Source organism: Panthera tigris, chromosome E2 (genome assembly GCF_018350195.1).
Source record: "Panthera tigris isolate Pti1 chromosome E2, P.tigris_Pti1_mat1.1, whole genome shotgun sequence".
NCBI classification, from domain to species: Eukaryota; Metazoa; Chordata; class Mammalia; order Carnivora; family Felidae; genus Panthera; species Panthera tigris.
This window is the reverse complement of record NC_056674.1, coordinates 9,141,918-9,164,082: the sequence shown is the minus strand read 5'-3', so window position 1 is coordinate 9,164,082 and position 22,165 is coordinate 9,141,918. Positions and strand designations below refer to the sequence as shown.

General features: G+C 59.5%; 2 protein-coding genes across 5 annotated transcripts; one reads left to right on the top strand and one right to left on the bottom strand.

Moving 5' to 3' along the window:
* The first annotated feature begins 292 nt into the window (after nucleotides 1–292).
* On the top strand, nucleotides 293–13,895 carry LOC102962287 (galactoside alpha-(1,2)-fucosyltransferase 2). 4 transcript variants are annotated; one of them, XM_042969337.1, is made up of 3 exons: nucleotides 293–428; nucleotides 8,773–8,871; nucleotides 12,860–13,895. In XM_042969337.1, the coding sequence occupies exons 2-3, from the start codon at nucleotides 8,802–8,804 to the stop codon at nucleotides 13,882–13,884; spliced, it is 1,095 nt and encodes a 364-aa protein (XP_042825271.1). In that variant the 5' UTR covers nucleotides 293–428; nucleotides 8,773–8,801; the 3' UTR covers nucleotides 13,885–13,895. The 4 variants fall into 4 exon arrangements, 3 of the variants coding, with proteins under 3 accessions (XP_042825271.1, XP_042825272.1, XP_042825273.1); XR_006211870.1 differs by lacking the exons at nucleotides 293–428; nucleotides 12,860–13,895 and adding an exon at nucleotides 9,645–9,943 and having other exon boundaries at nucleotides 8,781–8,871; XM_042969338.1 differs by lacking the exons at nucleotides 293–428; nucleotides 8,773–8,871 and adding an exon at nucleotides 9,886–9,949.
* On the bottom strand, nucleotides 437–8,553 carry NTN5 (netrin 5). The gene is made up of 7 exons (XM_042969336.1): nucleotides 8,521–8,553; nucleotides 5,841–6,491; nucleotides 3,039–3,227; nucleotides 2,747–2,896; nucleotides 2,353–2,406; nucleotides 2,052–2,132; nucleotides 437–801 (listed from the first exon to the last, which is right to left on the bottom strand). The coding sequence occupies exons 2-7, from the start codon at nucleotides 6,469–6,471 to the stop codon at nucleotides 437–439; spliced, it is 1,470 nt and encodes a 489-aa protein (XP_042825270.1). The 5' UTR covers nucleotides 6,472–6,491; nucleotides 8,521–8,553.
* Nucleotides 13,896–22,165: the final 8,270 nt, after the last annotated feature.

The following is a 22,165-nucleotide window of genomic DNA, read 5'->3' as shown; positions in this document are numbered from 1 at the left end:
CAACACAAATCTGACCAGCACATAGTGATGTCCTTCCAGCCCTTTCGCTGGGTTTGGCATTTTGTCGGGGGGCACTGCCATACTTCAGCTCCGCACGTTTTCCTCATTTTGCCCCTCCCAGGCCCTCCCAGCACATATCAGGTGTCTGTGGCCAAAATTCCCCAAGCGTTGAGACTTTATTTAGGGGACTGGCTGCCCAGATCACAGGCCAAATGTCCTCGCAAGAGGCCAAAAGCCGGGCTCCCGGCCTGCCGCCTTCGCTGAAGGGTCCCTCCAGCCTGGCGCATGCCAGTGACGTCAGCGGCTCCACGGCTCCTGATTGGCTCGCTGAGGGACGCGCCGTGGAAGTAGAAGGTTCAGCTCGCGGTCGCTCCCAAGTTCCGTCGTCGTCGTCGTCGTCGTCGTCGTCGTCTGCGGAGGCCGAGCAGGTGGGGCTCTAGGGCTCGGGCCCCGGGCTCGGGGTGGGGGGTCGCAGGCCGCGGCAGCCCCCGGCGCGCTCCTGCAGCTGCAGCCGCCGCAGAGGCCGGGCCCAGCGTGGCCTCCAGGGCAGCGCGACGCCGTGGCGGTCGAGGACCAGGCGCGCGGGGTCGGGGCCGCCGGCCGCGCTGCCCAGCAGCAGGTAGTGGGTGTCGGGCCGCAGGCGCAAGCAGCCGCAGGCCAGGTCGGCGCGGGGGACCCAGGCGTCCTGGCCACCGCGACGCACGGGCCGCGCCCGCTGCTTGTACACGGCCAGCACGCGCACGGCCAGCCGCTGCCACGCCGGGCCCGCCGCCTCTGACGCCAGGACCTGGGCGCGGAGAACTGCGGGGAGGGCTGCCGTCAGGCCCGGGCTGGGTGTGGGGGGCGCCCCTGGGGTGGCGTGGGGTCGGTCTTGGTGGGGAGGGAGGCAGGATCCCCGGGAGGGCTCCCAGAATACCATTAGGAAGGAGAGAGACCTTGAACGTTTGAGGGTGGGCTGTCTGGAGGTCTGGCCTGGCGTGGGGGAGACGACGGTGGGGCTTATGGAGTGCCAGGTGGGGTTCGAGGATTGTAACTATGGAGGCCAGACTGAGAGAGGAACCCAGGAGCATGGGACATGCCAGGTGGGGCCCTTTGGGGTTCATACTGGGAGTAGCAGATGCCCGAATTGGGCGTAGGAGAGGACTAAGGGGACCCTACAGTGGGTGTGGCCAGGAGCAAGGCAGAAGAGGCAGGTCCAGGGTCTCTAATGTGGCAGCGTGAAAGATGTCAGAAGCAGAGCCCTTGGGAAAGGGTATTGCTGGGAGGGGGGGGGGGGCCTCTGGGACGAATTTGGGGGCCAGAAGGAGGTCAGAACCTAGAACCTGAGGTCCTACTGGTGGTGATTCAGAAACATGTAATCGCTGAAGGGCCGAGGCGAGACATGTCAGGGGAAGGACTCTGGCTGGCAAGCTAAGTCTGTAAGGCAGAAGATCTCTGTGGGAGGTGGGACGAGAAGTTTCCACCTTCCAAGTCCTAGGACACTAGTGGCTAGGACCAGAGGATGATGATCCTCAGGGAGGAGAGGCCTGGGGGGTCTTATACCATCGAGGAAAGTCATGGGCTGGGCTGAACTCCTGAGTATCTAAGAGATCTCTGAGGTCACGGGGCTGGTGTGGACTGATGGATTATGGCACTTTGGGGTGCGTCTCTGCGAGAGTGGGGCTAGGGCGCAGAATCTAGGACCCCGATGGGAGGCGGAAAGCGTCTAAGATAGGCAAGACCATCCATTCAACCAGTTCCCCTTTCTCCTTCCATCCCCAAGAGGCCAGCTGTCTCCCTCAAAGATGTCCAGCTGAAGGAGATAGCGAAAGTCTGAAGGCCGAGAAGGTGGGGGAAGAGGAGACAGAGGAAGATAGGGAACGCCCCCCACTCCACTGCCCCTGCCCCCCATTTATCTTCTGTCCCGTTAGGTCCTAGATCAGGAAGGGTCCTTTAAGAAGAGCCCCCCCCCCTTCCCACTTTAGATGAGAACTGGGAAGCCCAGAGAAAGAGGTGGGCATCAGAACACCTGGCCAGCCCCCAGCCTTGTTTTTTTCCTCCCCAGCACTCACCGTAGTCCTGCTGGCAATACCTCCAAAGGCTCATGTATACCCTGGTGTCCGAGACATTGCAGTAGTTTTGACACTGAGGGTCTGGGGAGGGTCAGGCCATCTGCAGTGGGCTCCCGAAGCCTGGACCACAGCATTCTACCCCCTGCCCAGCCCCGCGTGCCATCTTGACGGACACCGGAGGGGGGCGTGCCCCAACCCTGGGGACTGGGCTCGGTGGGCCACCCCTGGATCCCCCACCTGGGGGCCCAAGCAGCCCGTCCCCGATCCTGCTTGCTGCCAGGGTTCTCCACACCAGCCTTACCGGAGCTGTAAGCGCCAGGGGTAGTAGCAAGGGGGGTCGTCGCCTCTGGAATTCCTGTGAGAGAGGAGAAATTTAACCTTAGGGGTCCCCCCCCAACAGGAATCCAGACCCCCCCGTGTCTATTCTCTTAAGCACCCTTCGCCCTCCTCCTCCAGGACCTGGAGTTGGTCCCTAGTCCCTTCCTCCTTCGGATCCGGGAATCTAGACTCCCAGCCCCCTCCTCCCTGGGACACAAGAGTCCGGGCTCCCGGCTTCCTCCCTCCCAAGACTGAGGGGCCTGGAGTTGGAGGCCCCACCTCCCCCCAGGGACCCAGCGTCTGTTGCCCCGCTGGAGATGTGAGAGGTCCGCTTCCCGTCCCACTTAGGACACGCGGCCCTGCCCCTCATGACTCACGCTGGCAGGGCATCCTGGGAGAGCGGCTCTGCTGGTAGCCAGGACCACAGCGGTTGCACGTCAGGCCGGTGACCCCTAACTTGCAGGAGCACTGCCCGCTGGTCTGGTTGCAGATGCCACCCGTCGCCCCAATAGGGTGACACTGGCAGGCTGCGTGAGGAGAGGGGCAGGGGATCTGGAGTGTCTGGGCCCGGGGTGCTCCTTCCCAATCGCCCAGCCGCCTCCTCCCTCAGACCCAGGAGTCAGGTCCCGCCCGCCTCTCCTCCTAGGCCCCGCTCCAGGCTACACTCACCCCTGCAGGCCTTGCGGCTGGTGATAGGCTGGCCGGGGTCCCTCCAGAACCCTGGGCGGCAGTAGTGACAGTGGCGCCCAGCCGTGTGGTGGCGGCACCGCTCACAGACGCCCCCGCTCCGGCCGCCAGACAGCCTGAACAGCTCCGAGTTGAACCTGCAGCGTCGGGCGTGCTGGTTGCAGGAACAGGCTAGAAAGAGGACGGAGCAGGCGCGCGTCAGGCCCGGCCTTGCTGCTCTGGGCCCCGGGCTCGCTCCCCACTGCCCGCAGGAGAAGAAGTAAAGCGCGAGAACGGGTACAAAGAAGAGATGGCCGGGGGTCCCGGGGTAAGCCTGGCTCCCCGAACCTCCTCGTTCTCATCTTGGGGTGCACTGGACTGAAGTGGGTAACCCCGAGGGGCCCGATGGACCGCCCGAATGTCCCTGAGACGCTGGGGTTCAGCACGGAGCGCTGCGGGCACGGGCTGTGGAGTCAGACCCCGCACGTCCGCTCCCCACTGTGTTCCTCGAGTAAGTGACTTTTCTGCAGCTCAGCCTCCTTTGCCGTAAGATGACAGTTCCGATGTCTACTACTTCCGGAGGCTTAAAGGAAACCAAAAGGATGTGAAGTTCTTGACCCCGGGCCTGACCCAGAGCCTGCCCTTGCCTGTGGGGAGTTTCTGCGCGCCTGGTGCTGCACATTTCGTTCTCGGAACGGCTCTGTGAGGTTCACGGCTTCCAAAGTAATACAGCTGAGGGGTGGCAGGGGCAGGGTCGGCACCCAGGCCTCCTGGCTCGAGTCTGTGCACCGCGCAAGCACGGTCCAGTGTGGCCCGTGCCCCGCGCGAGGATTCTGTGCGGTGTGTGTCTTCCTGGGGGGCTCTGGTCAGAGAGGCAGTGGGCGTCGAACCTTACTGCTTCTCACAGTTACCAGGAAACAGCTTCTCGGGGCGCACCCCCAGGGATCTGTGGTTCTGGCCAGCGAGATGCTGACTCAGGGGTTCGCGGGCCGTTCTTTGGAGAGATTTAAGGAGGGGCCTAGGCTGGCAAGGCCCGAGAACGCGGAGAAGCGGTAGGAAGGTCAGGAAACTGAGGCAGCCATGCGTTCTTGGGAAAATGAGTCCCCTCTCTAAACCGTGGCTTCCTCCCATCCAGTGGGGACCTCAGTCCTTCTCCCCCAGGGTTTCCATGGGCCTGGAGGCGGCTGGTGCTCTTTAGATTATCAGTGGGAAGAATCTGGCTTTGGATTCCTTCTGACCTGAGGGTGATCACTTCACATCACTTGCGCCCGGAAAACTCTGGTGGCGGGAAAGGGTTCAGATCACCCCCGTCGGTCAAACCCACGGCTCTGCCACAGGACTTAGTCCCACCCTGTGCGCCCAGACCCTGCTTCCTCACGACACCGTCGGCTTCTTGCCCAGATTCGGAGTGCCGGCGCCATGCTCGGCCTGGGGCCGTGTGGTGACCCTCAGACAGAAGGCCTCCCCCGCTCCCAGGCCCTGTCTGGGCCCAGGACGACCCCCGGCCCGCCCCCAGACGTGAGTCTCCCCTCAGGGATCAGATCTGGCTGGTAGAGCGGAGTGGAGCTACCTCCCGGGGCCCGGTGCGGGGCCTGGTAACAAACGCACACCATCAGCCAGGGCGGCAGAGGCCGGAGGCAGAAGACAGGGGGCTGTCTCTGAGGAGGGGCAGCTGGCACATGGGCAGGGCAGGGCCCAGACCCTGGAATCTCCCGCCTGGAAAAACCCGAGGGAGGGTGGAGGCAGGGAAGGTGTGGAGCAGGCCTGGAGCTTGCCGGGCTAGCCGGATGGCCCGGTGGATCGCCCGTTATCTAGGAAGGTCTGTCTTCCCGAGTCCAGTCCCAGCACCGCCGCTTGCTAGCATCGAGACTTAAAAGCAAGTGGGGCGGCCCCTCGGGCCCCCACCCTCTTCATCCGGGGAGTGTTAACATTGGCGATTCCGCAGCGAGGTCTTCCTTGGGGCCAGGTACCATATGCTAAGCTTTATTGTAAGGACTCTATGCATATCAACTCATTGGGTTTTCACCACGGCCTGTAGAAGTGCTGTTACCAGCCCCGCTTGACACGCGGAGGAACTGGAGGCACAGAGAGGTCAGGTCACTTGCCTGTGGTCACACAGCCACGGAGCAGAGGAGCTGGGATTTGAGCCCAGGCCGGCCGGCCCACCGCTGAGCCCGAGTGCCCATCTGCCACCCTGGGGCACCGAGCGTGACGGCACCTGACGGGAGCCAAGACCCCAGAGCGGGACTTCCCGAGCTCAGATTCTTGACCCTGCCGCTCCCTAGCTGTGTGTGCTTGGGCAGGGGCCTTCTTCCCCTCCGGCCTCAGCCTCCTCATCCGTGCAAGGCACCCGATGACAAGCCTGCCTGGTACCCAGCAGGCGATGGGTACATATGTGTTCATGAATAAATACTTCCCCCATGTGGTTGGTTTGGTGACTCGGGAAAAGTCCCGCTGCCCTGTTCCTCACAACCGTTGGGTAAATATCACCGGAGCACCTGCAGCAGCGGCATCATAATGGTGTGTGGGGCAGAGGCTGGAGAGACTGGAGCCCCCAGTGGGCGGCAGAGAGTGGCAGGCGGGTGGAGCCTGCGGGGGGGGGGGGGGCGGGCGGGGGGAGGCTGTGGGGGAGGCGAACGGGGGATCCGCTCAGGAGCAGTGGGGGTGAAGCAAGGAGCAAGCCCGGCTCGGGCTCGCAAGGGAGCGAGCACACTGCCCGCAGGGACCAGGGACCGGCTGCTACTGCCAGAGCCTCGGGGGCCGAGTGGTGGGTGGGGGCAGGAAGAGGGGGGGCCCAGGACTCACGCAGGCAGGGGTGGGGGTGCTGGGGCGTGGCGGGCCGCCAGGGCCAGTCTCGATGGGACGGGCGGCAGCTCTCGCAGCCTGGGCCGGTGGTGTGGTGGCGGCAGCGGCAGCGGGGCGGCCGGGCGCGGGCAGCGCAGCGGGCAGCGTGGCCGTGGCACTGGCAGCGGCCTCGAACGCCACCTGCCGCCAGCCCCGCCCGGCCCCCGAACTCCACGCGGAGGTGGCTGACCACCACGCCGGACTTAGGGCCCGGCGGGGCTCGGAAGGTCACCTTCTCGGGCCCCCCCAAGGCCCCAGGCCAGGCGGGTCTGCGCCACAGTGATCTCCAGGGGCCTCCGGTGGCCCAGGCAGCAGACAGGACCAGGGCCGGGGATCCTGGCGTGCAGAAGCGCAGGCTGACGGACGTCAGGAGGAAGGGGCCACCCAGGGCCAGGGTTAGACTCCCGTTGCAGGTGGCCCGGGGGCTGAGGCCTGCCCCCAGGGAGAGGGCACAGGCCTGGGGACAGGAGGCCGCCAGGCCGGCCAGCTGGGTCACCGGTGGGAGGCAGAAGCGGGGGCGGCCACCTGGATGGTAACACGGGTCTGCGGTGGCCTGGCTCACGAGGAGCAAGAGGGCAAAGGTCACGGGCATGGTCCTAGCAGAGCAAGTACCTGGAGAGGAGGAGAGGAGAGGAGTGACCAGGCCGAGGGTCGTGGGTCACCCTCCACCCCCGCTCCCCGCAGGCTCTCTGAGGATCCCTAGCATTCCACCCCTGGCCCTGCCCAAGCCCCCCTGCCCGGCTGCTTCTAAGCGAGGAAAATAGTTCCATCTGGGGAGAATTACTGTTTACATAACCCAAAGGGAAAAGAACGCAAGCAAAATTGAGAATTTTGCCTGAACTAATCCGTAGCTTAACACCCCAGAGCTATCGTCAGTGTCGAGGGGCAGGGGGCCCTGGGGAGAGGGCAGGGGTGGGGACAGGGGGAATCCTAGAGAGGGCACCAGGGGGAGGGGCATTGAGAGACAGATGAAACTCAGAGACAAAGGGACAGAGGCACAGACGGCCGAAGACAGACAGGAGGGGACACAAGTGTAAGGGAAGGGCCAGGTGCAGAGAAGGAGCCATGAGGAGAGAGGACCGGACACAAGGGGAGGCCAGAAGGCCCAGATGGAGAGCGGCTGGGCACCCAGATCCACAGGGAATGGAGGGGATAGAGTGCCCGGGAGCCTGGGGCCCGGGCAGACAGGCAGACAGACAGGCAGACCTTGAGGCTCGGAGAGACCCAGGGAGCAGGAGGAGAGCAGAGAGCAGACAGCCTGGCTTGCCTGGCCCGTGGGGAGGGGGGGGAGAGAAGAGGGGAGGGGACGGGGCTGGGGGAGGGGCTCGGCAGGGGATCAGAAGCGGGAGGCCAGGCCCCCAGCCCACGAGGATCAGAGCAGAGGCCCTTTCCCACGTGGGGCCCTAACCTTGTTCTCCACACCCAGGGCACGGAGGGGGATTATCGCCAAACAACCCAGCGGCCTCCACTGCCACCCACCCCCAGCCTCCACCCTGCCTTAACCCTTTCCCACCCAGGTGCCAAGCCCAGAGAAGTATGCTGAGGAACCGGAGGGGGACACCCGGGAACTAGAAGCCTAGGTCACCCTGGAGCTGAAAAGCGGGGTTAAGAAAGCTGGTGCACGAGTCCCCCTTAGAATTCACGGTGGGAGAACGCTGTACTTGGATTTCTGAGGACTTTCTTATAATCTCAGCCCTCCCCACTCCCGCCTGCCATCCTAGGCCTCAGGGTCTGGAGAGCAGAGCCCCCACATTGTCCGCCCCCCCTAAGGTCCCCAGATTAGAAAGGGGAACGGATGTGGGGGGGTAGCAGGTGCTGAGGAAGCGGGCAGAGAGAGGGGCAGGACAGGGCAGGGCCAGATGCCCAGGCGTCCAAGGGGGCCCGAAGTCCAGACCCTGGGATGGCAAGAGCTGGGAAGGACTCGGGTGCTGAAATGCCCCCCTGGTTTCCCGCTCCAGGGCTGGCAGCCCCTAGTGAGGAACTTCCTCAGGTTTGGGGGGTCTTAGAGCCTTCCTGGGCCCCACTGTCCACGCCCCTAGCTTGCTCCCGGCCTGGGAGTCTGTGAGGCGTCTGGGGGTGCAGGTGGGGTCCCATCCTCCCCCAGCCTGCTTTCACAGCCCCGGGTGTCCCCACTGCAGTTGCCATGTGCAGAGACCACGTCCCCCTGCCCCAGATGACTGGCATCACCCTCCGCCCTTCCCGAGGGGCCTGGCGCCATTTTGCTCACTGGCGGCAGCGGCATTTGCCCCGTCCGTTACCGCCAGCCTTGTTAAGGGCCTGGCCCCCACCTCCTACCTCTCCTTTCTGACCTGGGTGGCTCATGGGGTACCACTTTCTGGCCCCTAGCACCTTGGACGACCAGGCCGTGAGTCCCCCGGTGTTCCTGAGGAGTCCAGAAGCCAGCCCCTGGCCATCTGGGAACCCAGATGTCCAGCCTCCTGTCCCTACCAGTCTGGGAACTAGAACATACCTCCCGCGCCCCCCCCCTCCCCCCGCCATAAGGAGAAAAGCCTAGCTGTGTTCCACCGGACCCACAGTAGGCCCCCCGGGCTGGGCAGTGTGGGGTCCGCCTGGAACCCAGGCTACTTTTCCCTGGCTTTTTTGCACACACCCTGCCCTTTGCCCCTGATGTTGGCCAAACCTGCACCCAAGAAGAGTGTCCTCTGCGGTGCGTTCCTCCCGTGCTCTCCCGTCCCGCGGGAGCTCGGCGGCGGCGTGGGCTCTCAGGAGTGAGTGCAGAGTGGCTGTCGCCAGGCCCCAGGCTAGTGGGGGTTCTGGGCGGGAGCTCAGAGCAGAGCCCGCAGAATCCAACACCACCACCGCTCCCCCCAACCTCCCCCCCCCACCCCCGCCCCAATCCCCTTCGCCAACCGCAGCCACGCTCTCCCCACAGGGACCCCAGCCAGCCCGCCACCCAGGACTATGTGGAGCGCCAAGGACATCGCCCGAGGGGGGCAGCCCCGAGCAGGCTGGCCCAGGAGGCTCAAGGCAGGTAGGATGGGACAGCCGGCCAGGTGGGCCTTCCCGGGTCTCGGGTCCCCACCGCACTCACACTTAGACCCCTGCCCCAGGACTCCCAAGGGCAGGCAGTCCGCTGGGCTGAGCCCACCACGTGGTGGTGCAATCGATGGGGAAGGGAAGGGGCTGACCGGCCAGGCGGCTTCAGGGCGGCCCCTGGCCCACACTGAAGGGGGACCCCCAGCCAGAGTCTCCTCCCCTCTGGAAACTTCTGTCAGCTGTGGGTGAACTGAGGATGAAGGTCAGTCACTTTCAAACCTCAAAAATCGGTGCTTTGGGGGGGATCTGGACAGCCACCGGGAAACCCAAAGAATTGGGCCGCTTTCTGAGATGGTGGGTGGGGAAGGAGGAGAGGGGATAAGAGTCCCTCGACCTAGGACCTGGCGACCTGGCGTTGGAGGGAGGAAGCAGGGACCCCAGCTCAAAGCCGGAAAGGCCTTTCCTGCGAGGCCTCAACACTTCACTCACCGAAATTGTCATGCTGATGTGACTGCCAACCCGATGGGTTTTGACTAGAAAAATAAGGGTCTCCTTCACTTCCCGCTGAGAAAAGCTGGGGCGGGGGAGTCTCGAGAGGATAGGGCACAGATATTTGCTGCCGCGCCCTTGAGTGCCTTCTTTTCGGCGCCGCGTGGACCCGACCCTGACAGGGATTTGGGGGTCCGCTGGCAGGACCCTGTCCTGGGGTCGGGAGAGCACAGCCAAGGGGGTGTGTGATTCTCGTTCCGGGTGGCCCTCACCCGCCAGCACGAGCCGGGAGCCAGGAGAAGGACATCGGATTTGAAATTAAGCCGGGAGGAGCAGTTAACCGCGAGAGAAGGAGATTGGGGGCAGAGACCCCCCCTAGATCACAGGGCGCATACCGGTTCTGGGACGGCGGTGTGAGCGACAGGGTAACATCACTGCACGAATCCATCCCGAAAGTGCGCCCCAGAGCCCCTCCTGTGTGCAGACACCCCGCTGAAGCTACCACCGAGAACTCCTACAAACCTCCCCGCCCTTGTCAGTCAGGCTTACAGTCCAGAGAGAAGAGCGATCGCTGCGGACAAGTAGTAAGTAATTCTGCTCCAGAGGATGGCGGAAGGTGGCGAGGAAGGTGGCGAGCGCTGCGGAACAAAAGCGAGCAGGGAGGTGGGGGTGGGGGGGTGGGGGTCCGGAGGGGACATCCGGGCTGAGACCCGAAAGCGGTGGGGACACACCGCAAGCCACCCGAGCATCAGAGCATCATCGTGGGGGCCGGAGCGACGCGGGCAGAGGGCAAGGCCAGTGCAAAAGGCTAGTTTGGCTGCCAGAGAAAATTCCAGGAAGTTTAGGTTGCGTTTTACTTTCCTCCCCATCCGGGGACAAGAAGTTTCTTAAAGTAATGTGACCTGGAGGGAGGCTTTCTTCCTCGCTTTTGGTTTTCATAGTACTTACTTACTTACTTATTTACCTATTTATTTATTTATTTATTTATTTAGGAGAAGGGGTTCCTCAAGTATTGGGCACTTTCATCCCCAGAGAGGAGGAAGCAGAACCTACCCCCCCCCCCCCCACCCCAGGGCACAGCTCAGCCCAGCAGTGTGGGACCCACAGCTCTGGGCTTGCGGAGATCTTTTGCCCCTACCTGGGCGGCCCAGACACGGCAGAGGCCCCACAAGGCAAGGCAGGTCACATTCCATGTCTGGCTGGACTGAGAGTGTGCGGCTGAGGGCTCTCCCTGAGGAATTCTCGAAAAATCCAGGACAGTGACTGACAGCACAGATTCCTGAGCCACACGGCCTGGGTTCAAATTCACGCTCTGCCTCTCTCCTAGCTGCATGACCTAAAGCAGGTTTCTTTTTCTTTTCTTTTTTTTTTTTTTTAAATATTTATTTATTTATTTATTTATTTATTTATTTATTTAGAGAGTGAGTGAGTGTGTGTTTGGCGGGGGAGGGACAGAGAGAGAGAGAGACAGAGAATCCCGTGCAGGCTCCCCACTGCCAGCGCGGAACCCGATGCGGGGCTCAAACCCACGAACCGTGAGATCCCGACCTGAGCCGAAACCAAGAGTCCGAGCCGCCCAGGCGCCCCTAAAGCAGGTTTCTCAACCTCCCTGTGCCCGGGTGCCGTCATCTGTTAAATGAGCATAACAGTGTGCCTTCCTCGAAGGAGATCAAGAGGATTAAATGAGTGAAGACAGGCTTTCGGTTTCCTCTCTGAAGCTCTGAAACTCTTTAGACCAGACACGTTTCAGAACCTGTGTGTTGGCACCATAATGGGGTCCCTAGACTGTATGTTAGGTAGCTCCCCTGCGGGATCTGGGCAGCACCCCATAATCCAACTCTTTCTTTCTTTCTTTCTTTCTTTCTTTCTTTTCTTTCTTTCTTTCTTTCTTTCTTTCTTTCAATGTGTATTGATTTTTGAGACAGACGGAGACAGTGAAAGCAGAGGAGGGGAAGAGAGAGGGAGACACAGAATCTGAAGCAGGCTTCGGGCCCTGAGCTGTCAGCGCAGAGCCCGACGCGGGACTCAAACTCACAAACCTGGAGATCGTGACCTGAGCCGAGGTCAGACGCTTAACCGACTGAGCCAACCAGCCACTCCTAACGTTACTGTTTCTGTAGCAAAGCGCACGGACATCACACTGAGCAAAGTCTACAAATAGCCGCGGGTCAGTTCAGGCCATGTTTTGTCCCCGGATGAGTTCAATTCGGGTGGGGGGTTGGCCACCCAACTGTAGGAAAGTGGCCAACAAGGAATTGCGGACTGAGATGGTAAGTCTCAGGGGCCAGTGCCTGGTGTGTGGCAGGAACCACAGAAGCAGCAGCCTTAATTCGCTGTTTTTCTGTGGCTTTCTAGTTGTTCAGGCTGAGAGAAAGCCAGGAGAGGGAGCTCTTGAGATTCCTGGAAGCGGGTGGCTGCAGGGCCGGCTGCCTGGTGTGCAGAGCCCAGTGGAACAGGGAAACAGGGGGGCCTTGTTCACATTTATTGATAATTTGTAGCTGGTGAGACCAGAGCACTAAACCAAGTGCAGCACCCCCCACCCCGGTTTGTTTTTTTTAAAACAAGTAAACTCCGCACCCAACACGGGGCTCACACTCACAACCCTGCGATCAAGAGTTGCACGCTGTACCGACTGAGCCAGCCAGGTGAAGCGAGGGGTCCTTTTGAGTGCAGGCCGTGGGCCGCTGCACGGGTCACACGCCTGGGTGGTGGGTACCTTTGTCCCGAGCGGCTCCCTCTTCCCCGGTAGCCCAGGCTCTAGTCCCGGCTCCGCTCACCCCCTCTGTCTTTGGGACCTGGCCAGCCCCACAAGCTGGCTAGAGCCTGAGACCTGAGTCCTCCATGTAGGACCCCCCAGGCAGGCCCCGAGCTGGCAGCTGGTGTGATAAGGATTGGGACAGAGTTGTCAGGAGGCACGTGAGCAGAAGGGCTCCGCCTTTGGAAACCAGAGCAGTGGGCAGGGCACTTCTCGTACACCCCGGTGGAATGTGAGGTCACACCTAGCCTTGCTGTGGAAGAGCCAGCTGACCTTGCTGGGGACCCACGCTGAACAAGCGATGTTTGAAGAGGGCCCAGGAGTGCTCAGATTTCCCACAGGGGTCAGATTAATAAAGTGAGGAGCCCCGGAATATGGGAGGAGGAGGAGAGCTGAGGCAAGGCCCACGGCACCCTGACGTTTGAGGGGAGCTGGCAGGGGGAGAGATGGGATGCCTGGAGCTGGGGAGGACAAAAGCCAGATGATGAAGAGTGGGGGGCCCCCCTCCCGCAATCCAGGGCTTCCTCCCACACGGGCCCATGAGACTCCTGAGCTGTGGCCGCTGGAATGGCCACAGGGAAACCGCAGATACAGAAGAGAACAGAAAGCGGGTCAGGACGCGCCGGACGCCGCTAGACAGGCTGGGATCAGTTGTGTGAGGAATGAAGGATTCGAGGGTGAGTGAGACCCACGTGCGCCTGCCCGCCCGTCCTGACCGGGTCCTCCCTCCTCCCCGCAGCCATCGCGAGATCCTGGGCCACTTGCCCTTCCTTCTCCACCGTCTACTTCCTCTTCATCATCTTCGTGGCGTCTACTGTCTTCCACTGCCACTGGCGCCTGGCTGTGGTGCCCGGTCCCTGGGCCTACTCGGGCCGCGTCGTCCTGCTCCCCAGATCTCTGCCCCGGGGCGGCATGTTCACCATCAACGCCCAAGGGCGCCTGGGGAACCAGATGGGGGAGTACGCCACCCTGTACGCCCTGGCCAAGATGAACGGGCGGCCCGCCTTCATCCCGGCCGAGATGCACAGCACGCTGGCGCCCATCTTCCGGATCAGCCTCCCCGTCCTGCACCACGCGGCGGCCGGCAGGATCCCCTGGCGGAACTACCCCCTGAACGACTGGATGGAGGACCGCCACCGCCACATCCCGGGGGAGTACGTGCGCCTCACCGGCTACCCCTGCTCCTGGACCTTCTACCACCACGTGCGCGACGAGATCCGGCGCGAGTTCACCCTGCACGACCACGTGCGGGAGGAGGCCCAGGCGTTTCTGCGGCGGCTGCGGGTGGGCGGGCGGCGGCCGGGCACCTTCGTGGGCGTCCACGTGCGCCGCGGCGACTACGTGCACGTCATGCCCCGCGTGTGGAAGGGCGTGGTCGCCGACCGGGGGTATCTGGAGCGGGCCCTGGGCTGGTTCCGGGCCCGCCACCGCGCCCCGGTCTTCGTGGTCACCAGCAACGGCATGGCCTGGTGCCGCGAGAACATCGACGCCTCCCGCGGCGACGTCGTGTTCGCCGGCAATGGCCTTCAGGGCTCGCCGGCCAAGGATTTTGCGTTGCTCACGCAGTGCAACCACAGCGTCATCACCGTGGGCACGTTCGGGATCTGGGCCGCCTACCTGGCGGGCGGGGACACCATCTACCTGGCCAATTTCACCCTCCCGCACTCCCCCTTCCGTTGGATCTTTAAGCCCCAAGCCGCCTTCCTGCCGGAGTGGATGGGCATCGCTGCTGACCTTGGCCAGGCCAGAGAGAACAGCCCCTAGCCCCGCACGCGCTTCCCTGGCCCTCGGGTCAGGAGGCGGGCCCAGAATCCGGCACCCACAGCCTGCCTCCCGACAGCTCTGCTGCTGAGCTGGGCGGCCTCGAACAAGTGACTTAACCTCTCTGTGCCTTTGCGGGCCACGTGCAGAACATAATACAGGACTTCCCTCAGCGGCTCCTCGCAAGAACCCAGCAAGTCCATTCGGTGCCTTGAAAACTCGCAGTGAGTATTGGCCGCTAACGGGCGTGTGCGTGGCGTCCCCTGAACCGTTGTGCTGCTTTAAGACAGAAACATTTTGAGCATAAGCCCAGACTATTTTGCCCCTGCCTCCTGAGAGGGTTTGGTTTGGTGAAGCCATTCCTGCTCTCAAGTCAAAGGCAGCTAAGAATTCAGGCTTTGGGTTTCCTGAGGCCTTATCGTGTAAGGATGTGAGGGAAGCCAGGATCTGAGAGGGTAAATCTCAGGGAGATGCCCTCGGAGGAGCAGAGAAGTCCCTGGAAATGGGGGTGGGCATGGGGTGGGGGCCTCACAACACTGCCAGGACTCAAAGCCGCTCTGAGAAACCCCTGTGTGGACAGAAGTTGGATGAAATGATCGTAATACGGGTTTTCTGGTATTCAGCATGTTTAGAAGTATGGAGATCCCAGTATCTTTTACCGGTGTATCACTCCTTTCTGGATAGTAAAAAAATAATAATAATTAATTTAAAAAAATCTTTTTTTTTCAAAGTTTATTGATTTTTTAAAACAAAAATTTTTAATGCTTATTTATTTTTGAAAGAGAGAGGGAGATGGGGCACGAGCAGGGGAGGGGCAGAGAGAGAGGGAGACACGGAATCCGAAGCAGGCTGCAGGCTCCGAGCTGCCAGCACAGAGCCCGACGCGGGGCTCGAACCCACAAACCGTGAGACCATGACCTGAGCCAAAGTCGGACGCCCAACTGACAGGGCCACCCAGGCGCCCCTGAATCCCCATTTCTTGGCACGCTTCTGAGGTTGAACAAATTTGTTTTCACATATTAATCACATTGTATCTCCCCAGAGCCATTTTGACCCCAATTTATTTCCTTCAGTCCAGATGGAGGCATCATGGTCTGGGGCTCAGGGTCGGGGATACTAAAGAAAAGCCGAAGAAGGTTCCAGAGGAAGGGGAGGGGAGCCGGGAGGGAGGTTCTATGTGAGCCGTCTACTGCTGCTTAGCAAATTTACTCCAAAACATAGTGGCTTAAAATAACTACAGTAATTTATCACCTCGTACAGTGTGTGTGGGTCAGGAATTCTGGAGCCGTGTAGCTGGATGGTTCTGCCTGCCAGGTGTCGGCAAAGTCCAGTCATCTGAAGGTCCTCCTGGGGCCGGGGGGATCGGCTTCCACGGCTAGAAGTTTCCTGGGCTCTTGGCTCTCGGTCATATCCTCGAGATGTGGGCCTCTGTGGGGCTGCGTGAGCCTCAAGGCCTCTGGATTCCTCCCTAGAGAGAAACCAAGAGACCAAGGTGGAAACTGCCATGCCTTCATGGCCCAGCCCGCCCGAGCCACACACGGCCACTTCTGCCGTATTCCATTGATCACACAGCGCAGCCCTGGTGCACTGTGGGAGGGGACCGCAGCAGGTTAAGATCCCCCAGAGCAGGGGGATCACTGCAGGCAGCCAGTGCGGGGGGGGGTGGGGTGGGGGGGTGGGGGTGGTGGTGACACTACTTTGCTAGAGTCGTCATAACAAAGTACCACAAACGTCGTGGCTTAAACCACAGACACGGATTGTCCGATGGCTCTGGAGGCTGGAAGTCCGATCCACAAGGTCAGCTGGTTGGTTCCTTTTCTTTCTTTCTTTTTTTTTTTTAAATGTTTATTTATTATTGAGAGACAGAGACAGACTGTGAGGAGGGGAGGGGCAGAGAGAGAGGGAGACACAGAATCCGAAGCAAGCTCCGGGCTCTGAGCTGTCAGGGACCCCGAGATCATGACCTGAGTCGAAGTCGGACACTCAACCCACTGAGCCCCGCCGGCCACCCCCTGGTTGGTTCCTTCTAAGGCCGTGAGGGAGGATGTGTTCCTGACTTGTACATGACCGTCTTCTCCCTGCCTTTTTGTCTCCCCTCTGTACAAGTCTGTGTCCAAATTTCCTCCTCTTCGTTAGGACGCCAGTCATAAGGGATGATGCCCTCATTTTTGTAAATGTTTTTATTTACTTATTTATTTTTTGAGAGAGGGAGCGGGGGGAGGGGCAGAGAGAGGGGGACAGTGGATCCAAAGTGAGTTCCTCTGAGCCGACAGCAGCGAGCCCAATGTGGGGTTCGAACTCACAAACAGATCGAGACCTGAGCCAAAGCCAGACACTTAGGCCACGGAGCCATCCAGGCACCTCCCATGTCGTGTGTTTCTTCGGTTCTCTCAAGGCCAGTCCCTCCTCCTCAGGATCATTTGCCGGAGTCTGGATCTTTTCCCAAATTGTCCCCTTTGGAGAGACTCAAGCCAGAAGGGTAGAGGCATCTCAGCCGTGACCTGTGGCCCGCTACCAACTGCGACAATTGCAAAGTACAGAAGTGAACGGAGGCCGTGTGTCCCCCTTCACTAGAATACGGCTGTGCCGGGGTCCTTCCTACCGCTCCTCCAAATCTCCTCTCCAACCTCCTCCGCCCTGCTGGCATCTGCTGAGGACGGAATGTTTGGGTCCCTCCCCAGTTCCTGTGTTGAAGCCCTAACCCCCTACCGTGCTCGTGTCAGGAGGCGGGGCCTCGGGGGGTGGGGGGGGGCTGGCGGGGGGGACAATTCGTTCTTAAGCGAGGAGCCCTGGTGTAAGAGGATGGATGCCCCTGTTGTTGTTGTTTTAACGTTTATTTACTTTTGAGAGAGAGCAAGCGGGGGACGGGGCGGAGAGAGGGAGAGAGGGAGACCGCAGACTTGAAGCTGGCTCTGCCCTGAGAGAGCCCCATGCGGGGCTGGAACTCATGACCTGAGCTGAAGTCGGACGCCTAACCGACCGAACCCCCCGGGCGCGCCCCGGGATCGGTGCCCTGGTAAGAAAGAGATGCGAGAAAGATGATCTTGCTCGGCTCTCGGACTGCAAATCGGGAAGTGCGCTCTCACCAGGCACGGGCACGGGGGCGGGGGCGGCAGGCGCCCTGACCTTCAGCCTTCAGGCGGCTTGCGTTGTTTCAGCCCCCAGTCCGGGGTTCTTTGCTGCCGCGGTCCCCACTGACTAATAAAGACCGTTTCCAGGGGCTCCCTCGCCCTGTGGCTCCGGTTGGCTTAGGCCAGTGGGATCACAGTCCAGAAATCAGGGGAGGAAGGAGAGCGAAGCCGGGGTATTTATTCTCCAGGCCCGTCCCTGCTGACCTGGGGTGGTAACTGCGCCCCATGTCCATGCCCCCGCCCCGGGAGCTGTAACATCTCTTTGTCGGTTTCCCTACATCCTCCCCTTGTAAACCGTCCTTGGAAACCCCTCTCCCGTTGCCCCCATGACTGTTCCCTCTGCGTTGGGACCCTGCGCGATGCCTCCAGAATTTTGCTAGCGCACAAAAGCACTCCCCACACCCACGCGGCTCTGACACCGAAGTCACTCAGCTTAGTGGCACGATGACCTGTCCTCAGTCAGAATCAAGTTGGTTCTGAAGAAAATAATGAAAACGATGACGAGAAAACAATGAAGTGATATTTCCCGCCGGCTTCACTTCGGGGACCCAGAGGAAAGCCACAGGCGGCCGGGCGCCCGCTTCCCACCTATCTCTTCTCTCGAACACCCTGGGGACGATGTTGGCACTGGGGGCAGATTCGGAGGATCCATCCTCCCAGCCACCCTCCCGCATTATCTCCCGGGTCGGGTCGTCTCTGCTGGGAAGGAGCCCTGCTGGGAGGCAGAACAGACGCTGCTAGCTTCCGGGGAGCTGGGTGGAGTGGCACAGCAAGACTCCAAGTTGCATCTGTTTCACCTAAATGCTAAGGGGACCCAGCTCTGTTCCCTGGTTTGGAAAAGGAAATAAATGACTTTTAGTTCGTAAGGGCCAAAGCAGAAACTGGCGAGCTGTCAACCACAAGTGGCAGAAATTCAATCGACAAATATTTGCTGAGCTCCGCCCTGAGCTCAAAGACCTCCCACCTTGTCCCCCCCACAGGGGATGGGGGGAAGCCCAGGGCAGGAACCAGCAAGCCCAGTACCCCAAACAGCACGAAGCACGCAGTATGTGTTTGTTACGGGTCGAACTGTGTCCCCCAAAAGGGTGGGCGGAAAGCCTTCCTCCCAGGATCTCCGAATGTGCCCTTATTTGGACATTAGGATCTTTGCAGATAAATTAGTTAAGATGAGGTCACGCTGGGGTAGGGTGGGGGCCCTGCCTCCGACGTGGCAGGTGACACCGACACAGGAGGGGACAGCGCCATGTGATGACGGAGGCAGAGATCAGCTTCTAGCCCCTGACTGGGAGGGAACGATTTTCCATTGTTGAAAGGCACACAGTGTGCGGTCAACAGCACCCTTGGGAAACGGATACGGTGCTTCCGGTTTATTTATTGAATGGCTTGGACAAGCACGAGCCGGTGCCAGGCCCCTCACTGCGTGCACCAGCAGATTAGAGACACAGGCTGCCGTGGCCCAGGACCCGTGTTCTGGGTCAGATCACGGAACCCAGTGGCCATAAGGGGAGAGCACTGGGGGGTGAGTCAAGCAGGGTGTGACCTGGTTGAATGCGGGAAGCGGTAGAGGCTATACAGGCACACCACAGGGGGCGACCTAGCACCAACATCCCTGCTTGTCGTCTACCGTCCCCGAAACCCTCAGAGCCCAGAAAGCTGTCTTTCCAGAAGGAACTCAGGCTTATCAACCAGACGCCTATACCTGAGTTGAGCCAACCCAGCTGCGGGTCTGGGCGCCTTGGGTCACACGGCCAGGGGTTGAGCCCGACCAGAAATGGACTCCCGGGTGTCACCTTCCCCTCTGGCAGCCTGGGACTCAAATGCAAGGAGCCGGGGTGGGGGTGGGGGGTTGCAGACTAAGGTTCACTTCACAGCTCAGCTAATGCCCCTGAGATTCCCAGCCTTATGGCCCACAGGCTGGAGATCAGACCACTTTCTCATCGCCATCGAAAATAAAGCCTCTGTTCCCAACTTGGAACGTGTTACACGTAGTGACTCAGAGGGGACGCATAGCGCAGTGGTTAAGTGCACACGCTCTCGCTCTGGCCGCAGGCTGAGGAGGTCAGGCTCCCACACCCGCTGGCTGTGTGACCCTTGGCAAAGGACTTCACCTCTCTGAGGATTGAAACAGTCCCTGGCCGGAGCACGGGTGGGGATGGGGGTGGGGGTGCCTGGAAGGCTCAGTCAGTTAAGTGTCTGACTCTTGATTTCGGCTCAGGTCATGATCTCCTAGTTCGTGGGTTCGAACCCCGCATCGGGCTCTGTGCTGACAGCATAGAGCCTGTTTGGGATTCTCTCTCCTCCCCCATGCTCCTCTCTCCCTGCCTCCACCTCTCACAATACATAAATAAACTTGAAATATATATATTTATATATACTATATGTATATTTATAAAAAATATATATGATATGTATTATACGTATATTACATTTTATAAAATATCAAATAAATCAATAAAACCGTAGCGGGCCAATCAACCACATACTGTATGAAATGTCCAGAAAAGGCAACTCCACAGAGACAGAAAGCAGACTGGCCGTTGTCTGGGGCTGGGGGTTGAGAGGCAATGGCTAGTGAGCGCTAATGGGTGCAGGCTTCCTTTTGGGGGTGATGAATACGTTCTAGAATGATAGTGGGGACGTGTGCACGACTCTACAGCCACTCTGGTTTACAAGCCACTGATCCGTAAGGCCACCGAATACAAGCCACCGAAGTGCATACGTCAAGTGATTTGTCTGCTTTACGTCTTATAGTTTGAGAATTAGAGCTCAACCAAACTGTGATTAAAAAATCAACCACGCCCGGCCCAGCGACATGCACAGTGTCTGTTAGTTGTTACCACACGCAGGGGAAAGGGTGCCATCCCGGGGCGGGGGGGGGGGGGGGCTCCAGAGCAGGGACCCATGGATTTCCACTTTTGCACGAGGGTGTGTTTGTGGTGGTTAAAAGGAAGAGGAAGAAAGGGGTGCCTGGGTGGCTTAGGGGGTTAAGCGTCTGACATCCGCTCAGCTCATGATCTCACAGATCATGAGTTCGAGCCCCACGTCGGGCTCTGTGCTGACAGCTCGGAGCCTGGAGCCTGTTTCAGATTCTGCGTCTCCCTCTCTCTCTGCCCCTCCCCTGCTCGTGCTCTTTCTCTCTCTCTCTCTCTCTCTCTCAAGAGTAAGTAAACATTAATCCAGGTGCCCCCTCCAATAAAAAAAAAAAGAATAAAACATTAAAAAAATAAAAAATAAAATAAAAGGAGGAAGAGGAGGAAGAAGAAGAAGAGGAGGAAAGAAAAAAGACAGCTTTGAGACCATCAGGGAAATTATAATTTGGATATTATGATATTCAGAAATGACTTCATTGTAGGGCTGGTAACAGCATGGTGTTTGTTCTACACTTAAATTTTTATTTAATTAATTTAAAAAATGTTTTAATGTTTATTTTTGAGAGAGAGAGACAGAGCGTGAGTGGGTTAGGGGCAGAGAGAGAGGGAGACACAGAATCGGAAGCAGGCTCCAGGCTCTGGGCCGTTAGCACAGAGCCCGAGGCGGGGCTCGAACTCAAGAACCGCGAGATCAAGACCTGAGCCGAAGTCGGATGCTGAACCGACAGAGCCACCCAGGCGCCCCTCATTTTGAAGTATTCTTACCAGTCAGAGGAACACCCTGAAATGTTCAGGGATGGAATGAGAAGGCCCAGTTGAGCTACAGACCAAGGGAGGCTGGCAACACAAGTTGAAAACTGACTGCTGGGTGCTTGGGGCTTTGTTGTACTGGTCCGTCTGCTTTTGTGCATGTTGTTGAATTTCAATTCCATAACACATTTTGAAGAAATTCAACCAACGCCCCCTTTTATTTATTTTTTTAAGTAGGCTCCCCACCGACGCAGGGCTTGAACTCACGACCCTGAGATCAGAGTCGGACGCTTAATGACTAAGCCACCCAGGTACCCCTACCAACACCTCTTTCTGTGCCCCGGGGAAAAGCTTAGGGGTGGCCTGGCCCTGGTTTCCACCCCACAGGGCTCCCAGTCTGATGGCAGAGGCCACAGGTAACCTTAATGGTGGGAGCCGCTCAGAGCCCTCCCGGGGAGGCTGCAAGAAGGTTTGAAATCACCCTTTAGCTTACACTGAGTGTCTCCTGACTGATGCAGAGCCCATGGATGGCGGGAGGTGGGGGGAGCTCCAGCGTTTCACCCTCCCCTCTGCAATCCCCATGCCCCTTTGTGTGTGGTCACCACAAGCGCCCCGTCCACAAATCCCACATGCAGCCCGGGGCCCCTCTAACCCCGCGGTTAATAACCGCAACACATCCCGGACTCAGATACTCATCAGCAAGCTGTTTACCTACATAGAGGTCTGGCACAATGTTCCAAAGTCACGGGGGTGCGGGAAAATTCTTGGCCAGGTAACGAAGATTCCTTCTCATTCTGGCATCCCCGGCCCTGGTCATGGAATGAGGTAGACGTACCCCCACCAACACTTTATCATATGCATAGAGGCTGGTGGGCAGTCGTCAGCTGCACCTACGTCTCATGGACATCATCCCAGGAGATGGAGGTCTGAAAACCCCTTCCTCCCTCCCTCCCTCCCTTCCTCCCTTCCTTCCTTCCTTCCTTCCTTCCTTCCTTCCTTCCTTCCACAAATATGTATAGACACCTACTATCTTCCAGGAGACATTCTAGACAGTGGGGACCCACGAGGGAGCAAAACGGACATGGTTCCTGCTCTCAGGGAACTGTCACCTTAACGGGAGGTGTTTCAGTCAGCTAATGCTGCATAACAAGCCGTCCCCCAAATGTAATGACGTTAAGTGCCGAATTTATTATTTGTCACGATTGCGTGGATCGACTGGGTGTTTCGCCGCTCCGTGTGACGTCTGAGGTCTCTCATACGGCTGCGCTCAGCAGGGAACTTGGTTGGGACTGTCGGCCATCCTCTGTGTGGCCTGTCTCCCGCAGGACAGGCTGGACTTCCTCAGGGCATGTTGGCTGGATGCCAAGGGGACGTGTATCAGTGTTTATGGAAATGTGGCAGGTGTTTGTGCAGGGTCTTGTCTACAGTTGGTACCCACGACAGAGAGGGTTAGAGTCACTGTCACTGGTCATTGCCTGCCTGCCAAAACAAACAGACAAAAAGGCTTCGGGTTCAGGATTTAAATCCCAGTTC